The sequence below is a fragment of the Cetorhinus maximus genome, chromosome 5, assembly GCF_964194155.1.
Source record: "Cetorhinus maximus chromosome 5, sCetMax3.hap1.1, whole genome shotgun sequence".
Taxonomy (NCBI): Eukaryota; Metazoa; Chordata; class Chondrichthyes; order Lamniformes; family Cetorhinidae; genus Cetorhinus; species Cetorhinus maximus.
In genome coordinates this window covers 9,583,989-9,591,596 of record NC_135883.1, presented here as the reverse complement: position 1 = coordinate 9,591,596, position 7,608 = coordinate 9,583,989, and the positions used below count along the sequence as shown (strand labels likewise).

Below are 7,608 nucleotides of genomic sequence, written 5' to 3'. Positions count from 1 at the left end.
AATGTGTGTCACCGGTACACGAAACCCGCTTTGTTGATGAAGCCTGTAAATAATTTAGGGGATGCCTAAACAACAGACGGGATGAGCTGCAGTGAGTTGTACTGAGGGGAGGAGGGAGAAGCTGGTTCTCTCAGTGACTGCTCATCGCCGTGTGTCTAACTGGCCGAGAGAAGCCAGTCAGGGCGCAGCATACTCACCCCGGGAGCGACACTAACTCTGGCCAGACTCAGCAGCCGGGATGGCTCTCGTGGTCCACCTGAAAACCGTCACCGATCTCCGAGGGAAAGGCGACAGGGTCGCCAAAGTGGCGTTTCGAGGTAAATGGAGAGAGTTTTTGTTTTTGAATACGCAGAGTGCATTTAAACCCGGCAAGGCGCCGCATTTTGGATGCAGTGGTGTGTTTGTAGCCGGGTGTATACAGGGCGCTCATGTGTCAAGTCAAGGTGCAGCCAGGCGGAGTGGATTGACTGTGTTGTATCAAGATGCGGGCTGACCCCGGTGAAATCCAACCAATTTTGGCACCAAAGAAAGTTATGATACGCGGGGACCTGGGGAGCGTTTTAAAGTCGGCGTAAACAGCCCAACCGAGTTAACTAGTTATGCTAACTATGGGGTATTATGGTAGTTATTCTATTTAACTAGGTATGCTGACCATGCTGTATTGAAGTACAGCTATAATTTATGTGCGTACATATAGTATGTAAATAAACCATCTAAATGCAAGTTCTAGTTCTATTACTATTCGTCTCAGGAACAGTTGAATTATGTTTAATGCGGGTGATGTGCAGACAAATCCTCAGTTAAAATCTCTCTTAATTGTGTAACCATTGTCTCATAGCTGGGGGAAGCAGATTATGCCTGATACTTATTTCAATGTCTCCAATTTTACTGGGCAAGAGTGGGCAAAGCTCTGTGGCTCAGTGTCTGATTGATCATTTAATTCTCAAATTATTGGATCTTGGCGTTTCTTATGCTAAAGCCAAATTCTGGAGATTGATTGGCACCCGTTAAGGTTTTAGAAGCTGTTATCCGGCTTCTGGGACTCCGGATTAGAGACGGACTGAGGAAAAAGGAGAGACACATGTTAGCAAAAAGCAAAGCACCGAGGATGCTGGAAATCTGAAATAAAGACAGAAAGTGCTGGGAATACTCAGCAGGTCTGGGAGCATCTGTGGAGAGAGAAACAGAGTTTACGTTTCCAGTCCAATATGACTCTTCTTCAGAACTGGGTGGAAAGTTGGGTCTGATGGGAAGGCGATGTGTCACCAAGTGGTCAAATAACCAGCATGGAATTCATGCCGGAGGTCAGAAGAAAGCGAGGTGGAAAGGGTCGGCGAGGGAAATCAACGGGCAAATCCCTAGATGGGCAAATCCCTAGGTGGTTCCTCCCATCCCCATGGGTTTAGGAAAAACATTCAAATCTAGGAACCTGTGTGATTTTTAAAAAAAAAAATCTTCCGCACACGGTGATAACTCAGCTTTTTCTTTATTTATTTTTTAAATAGACTGTGTTAAAAGAATATAAGGATAGAAATTGGTGTTGGCGATATTAGTGCACAGACGCTTACTGTACGGGATGAGGCTCTTCAGTCCATTCAATTAATGGAGCCTCTTAAAGCCCCTTAACAGAACGGTTTAACATTTCCATTGAAGTAGTGGACAGAGTATAGTACCTGACTATATTAATCATTAGTTCACAAAATGGCCAATAATATTTTAACCGATATAACTTAGTGACCAATGCACAGAAAATCCGCGATTTATTTTTCTCGTCATTCTGTTGATAACTAAATAGTTGGTAACTTAACAGGAGAGGTACAATCTCACTGTCAGGAAGTTACTGCTAAAGGGATATACTGTAAAACATGTTTCCCCATCAATACACAATGGAAATACTGCTGAATATTTTCTCAAAAATGTCATACAGTGTAGTGAGAAAGGACTTCAGAGGGAACGTACTGACGTTTACATTATTCTTGCCGTCAGATATTTAGCTTGAACTATATAATCAGATTACATTCCATTTAAGGCATGGTTCAACGTCACTTTAGTGAGACTGGAGGTTGTGCAAAAAGAAGTTTTCGTCTCACTTTTAAGCCTCAAATTATATTACACACCTAGTCAGTAGTTGCTAGACCTGATTTATGCCTTAAACTGTGACCGCAAGTAGACAGCTCTGCATACGCATCCTTATATGCACGTCCAGAGCTCTACTTATCCGGCAGCTATATTTTAATTGAAGAGAGTAGATTGCTGAGTCTCTTAAGAGGAACTTGCATTTATATAGCACATTTCATGGTCCTTGGATATCCGAAAGAGCTTCACAATTAATGAAGTATTTTTGAAATGTGGTAACACTGGGGGACAGGCAAACGCAACACCAAATTCCAAACGCATGTCCCACAACAGCAGCGAGATAAATGACCAGATAATTTGGTTTTCTGATGCTGGCTGAGGGATAAAGGTTGACCAGGAAATTGGGAAAACTCATGTATTCTTATTCAAATTGTGCCACTTTTTTTAGGCCCACCTAAGGGAGTAGATAAGACCTCAGCTTGACACCTCACCCTGAAAGTCAGACCTCCAACAGTGCAGCACTCCTTCAATTCTGCACTGAAGTGTCAACCTAGATTATATGCTCAAATCTCTGGAGTGGGAACTGAATGTAAAGGCTTCTGACTCAGAGATGAGTTTGCTACCCAGCCTGATACCTACAAAAATTCAGTGCTAAATTTATAAAGTACCAAGAAGATCTAACAGAATACCTGAGCATTTTTAATTCTGGTATTGCATTAAGCCCAATTGTGCACTATGCATTTTGTAGCCTAGACAGTATCAGACAGGCTTCTGGAGGGAGTCTCACCATTGATCAGTTCTAGCACACTCGGGAATTAGATCAGAGCCTGACTCGTGGGTTGCACTGCTGTTTTCACATCAAACAGCATTCGAAACAGTTTAAAAGATTATAAACGAGGCTTTAAAATCCGGACACATTACTAAGTTCGCTTCATATTATGGTTAAGTCAAAAACAACCCAAATATAGTTTGAAATACCTGTATGATTATTCCTGACTCTCAGTTTCATTCTTTTAGGTGTTATTATGTGTAAATTAAGTGTAAGTTATGTGGTAGAGGCACCACTGAATTCCGTGCATCTAAAACAGGAACAAATAAGGGCTAAGAGAATCAAAATGTGTAGTGTTCTTTTTCACCAAGGTTTTTAGTCAATCTGACAGCTGAATAAAAGATTTTCAATGAAATGCCTAAAAAGCAGTACATGGAAGTTTCAATTCACTGGAAATCGAACAAAATTAGTCACCTTGGACTTTTTCAAAGGTGCCTGCAACTTGAAAATGAAGGAAAAGAAAGGTTCAATGCACACATTTAATGCCAGCGATGTATTATTAATTTAGTGAATTCACATAGTGCAGTTCATAACTGAACAAATAATTAGGATGCAGTTATCATACCTTACCATCTATCTTCCAACAGTGACTACACTTCAAAAGTGTTTCATTGGCTGTAAGCAGCTTTGGGGACACCCTGAAGTTGTGGAAGGTGCAATATGCAGCAACAACAATTTATATTTATATAGCACCTTTGATGTAATGAAATGTCCCAAGGCACTTCACAGGAGCATTACAAAAAAAGGGTATGACACAGAGCCACATATGGAGATATTAGGTCAGATGACCAAAAGCTTGGCCAAAGAGGCGGATTTTAAGAAGTGTCTTAAAGGAGAAAATGAGATATAGATGTGGAGAGGTGTAGGGAGAAAATTCCAGAGCTTGGAGCCCGGATAACTGAAGGCATGGCAACCACTGGTGGAGCGACTAAAACTGGGGAAAGACAGGAGGCTAGGATTGGAGAAGTGAAAATATCTCAGAGGGTTTTGGGGCCGTAGGAGATTACAGTGATAGGGAGGGGAAATATCATGGCAGTATTTGAAACAAAAGAATAAGAATCTTAAAATCAAGCCAGTTCTTGACCGGGAGCCAATGTAGGTCAGCGCACACAGGGGTGACAGGCGAACGGGGCTTGCTACAAGTTAAGACGTGGGCTGCAGAGGTTTGGATCGCCTCAAGTTTATGGACGGTAGAATGTGGAAGACCAGCCAGGAGTGCTTTGGAATTGTCAGGTCTAAAGGTAACAAAGACATGGATGAGATTTCAGCAGCTGATGAGTTGAGACAGGGCTGAAAGCGAATAATGTCACATTGGTGAAAATATGCAGTCTCAGTGATGGCGCTAATATGAGGCTGGAAGCTCTTCTCAGGATCAAAAGTGACACCAAGTTTGTGAACAGACTAATTTCATCTCAGACTGTTGCCAGGGAGAGAAATGGAGTTAGCAGCAAGGGAATGCAGTTTGAAGCAGGGACTGAAAACAATGACTTCAGTCTTCCCAATATTTCAATGGAGGGAATTTCTGCTCATCCGGTACTGGATGCTAGATAAGCAGTCTGATCATCTGTCTGTGCCACAGGGATCAGTGCTGGGGCCTCAACTTTTTACAATTTATGTAAATTACTTGGATGAAGGAATTTGCTGATGACAAATATAGGTAGGAAAGTAAATTGTGAAGAAGTTGTAAGGAGAATACATGACATAGATTAAGTGAGGGTGCAGAGATCTGGCAAATGGAATATAATGTCAGCAAATATGAAATTATTGATTTTGGCAGGAAGAATAAAACAAGCTTATTATCCAAATGGCGAGAAATTGCAGAGCTCTGAGATTCAGAGGAATCTGGGTCTCTTAGTACATGAACCACAAAAGGCTAATATGCAGGTACAGTAAGTAATTAGGAAAGCTAATAAAATGTTATTATTTATTGTGAGGGGAATTAAGTACAAAAATAAGGAGGTTATGTTTCAGTCGTACACGTTATTGGTAAGACCACATCTGGAATATTGTATACATTTCTGGTCTCCTTATTTAAGGAAAGATGTAAATGCATTAGAAGCAGTTCAGGGAAGGTTTACTAGACTAATACCTGGAATAGGTGGTCTTATGAGGAAAGGTTGGACAGGTTAGGCTTGTATCCACTGGAATTTAGAAAAATAAGAGGCGACTTAATTGAAACCTTTAAGGTCCTGAGGGGACTTGACAGGATGGATGTGGAGAGGATATTTCCTTTTGTGGGAGAATCTAGAACTGGGAGTCGCTGTTTAAAAATAAGGCATCGCTCACTTAAGACAGAGATGAGGAGAATTTTTTTCTCTCAGAGGGTTATAAGTCTTCGGAATTGTCTTCCTCAAAAGGTGGTGGAAGCAGAGTCTTTGAATATTTTAAAGGCAGAACTAGATAGGTTCTTGATAAACAAGGGGGTGAAAGGTTACTGGGAGTAGGTGGGAATGTGGTGTTGAGGTTACATTTAGATCAGCCATGATCTTATTGAATGGTGGAGCAGGCTCGAGGGGCCAAGTGGCCTACTCCTGCTCCTAATTCGTATGTTCGTATGTTCATCTAGCAACGTTGGAGGAGTCAAGGGAGGCAGTGGCGAAGTAGAACTGGGTGTCCTCGGCGTACATGTGAAAACTAACACTGTCTTTGGATGCTGTTGCCACGGGGCAGCATGTAGATGAGAAGTAGGAGGGGCCAAGGATCAATCCTTGGGGGACACCAGATGTAATGGTACTGAAGCAGGAAGAGAAGCCATTGCAACGTGGCTGTGTTAAATGCAAGTCTTTCTTTCTACCTATCAGGACTGCCATAAATTTGTAACAGAAGCTCATTTTCAATGGGCATTATGTTTTGAGGTTGTAATTTTGTCCTTTTTACATCTCTGTTTCAGTCTATTTTCATAGGCGGCCCCAAGTCCCGGAGGGTATTTTTGTTTGCTCTGGTAACAAGGTAAAATGCGTAACCGCCCAAAGAAATGAACAGAGAATCTCACTTCAGATTGCCTGGACTTCTGGTTTTGTACCATGCCTTCAACAGATCATTATTTTCTCAGCAGGGGGAAGAATCACAATGCAATAGACCAATTTTGCAGCTTAACTTCCAAACAATTGCTTAAGACAAAAAGAGGCACTCAGTAGAGCGCATACCTCTGCCACGCTGTATTAATTTGGTGTTATTACAATGACACAGCTCTTCCTTGAGGCTTCTCCCTGCCAGGTTGATGCTCTGTAATTACAAAGTTAGAAAAGTAAATATTTTTTCTTAAGAGCTTCCATCTCACTGAGGAGGCTTCAGGCCAATTCACATCCAACAACCTGCACCGAGAACTCTGCTCACTTTGACAGCTGTGACAAATTAAATAACAGGAGCTGAGAAAATCCATAACATTCTAAAAAAAAGAACATTCTAAATAAAACACTTTTCTTAAAAAAGTCAATTCACCCTATCTCCCAATGTTAACAGATCCTTTAAAAAAATGCCAGGATCTGAATCTGGATCTGCATCTCCACTAAAAGCTAATCAGTTCTTCCCTGGGCCGTACCCAATCTGTATACCAAGTTTCATTGAAATCCATCCACTCTTTGTTGTAATAGAAATAGAATAATAGAAACTGATAGTTTAAAATTACACTGGATAGGTAGTAGTTCCTTTTCTTTCCTTTTTCTCGCTGATTACAGACATGATCTAGCTCAAGTATCCCTTTTCAACGGTTTCCAATAGGCTCACTGGTTTGAAAGGCAGGCTTTGAAATAGTCACTTGGGCCATTTGAATTTAAATAGTTGTCTGTTAAGTTCATGAAGAGTTCCCAATTAAGCAAATCTTTGAACAAATCATATTTGGGTCCTCACATGATTCATTCTTCCAACTGAACTAACTGGAATATTCTTCTATGAATGAAGTTGCTTTTTAATCGTCTATTTACTGTAACAAAATTAATGAACCAATGTAAACATAGATCTAAGACAAAATTCCTTTTCTTTTATCACAATAGGTTTCCTTGATATGAATAACTAACAGTGCGACAGTCAGAATAGTTACAATGAGGTTCAAGACACTTCATTCTGTGTCATTTCTTGTTATTTAGCTTTTGTCTTCAGTTTCAGGTCACGTGAATTGCTATTTGGGTTTGTTGCGTCTACAATTCTTCATATTAATCCAAGGCTGTTTAGCGTGATTAAGCTGCAGTATAACTTTGTCGGTATGATAGGAAATGAGATGAATGTGTTTTCCCATACAAAGAAATCTTCAATCAGGAAATTTTCTCAGCTGGTTATCAACAAGGGGAAAAAAAAAGTCTAAAGTGATATTATGCTTGACATGACAATTCATAATTAAATGGCTAGACAGGAAAATACCCAGCACTTAAACATTGGAAGATTCCAATCTCTCAATTCTACACAGCTACTATGTAATATTGAATATGCTGAAGTGAGATTCTGATGGGAAACAGGTTGTATTCTGAGATATGTTTTCTTCAACAAGCATTATAGTTACTGGGAAAGAAAGGCTCTGTGTGTGTGCGTGTGTTGTGTGTGTGTGAACTGACTTTATTTTATTGAGGTTAGAAGGTGAAGAAAAAATTGATTAAACTATTAAATTGATCTTGGAGGATAACAACAGGAACCTCACAGACCTTTCAATTGAAGTGAATTGTGTGAAAATCATTTAATAGTGTACAAAATAAAAATGCCTGCGGGGCTAG

At 40.4% G+C, this 7,608-nt stretch overlaps 1 protein-coding gene across 4 annotated transcripts in view; it reads left to right on the top strand.

The window, feature by feature from the left end:
- Positions 1-238: 238 nt before the first annotated feature.
- Positions 239-7,608, top strand: part of otofa (otoferlin a) — a 470,909-nt gene continuing 463,539 nt past the window's right edge. For all 4 annotated transcript variants that reach the window (XM_078541508.1, XM_078541509.1, XM_078541506.1 and 1 more), the window contains exon 1: positions 239-317. In XM_078541508.1, the coding sequence (XP_078397634.1) occupies positions 239-317 (79 nt within the window). The remainder of the gene's footprint in view (positions 318-7,608) is intronic.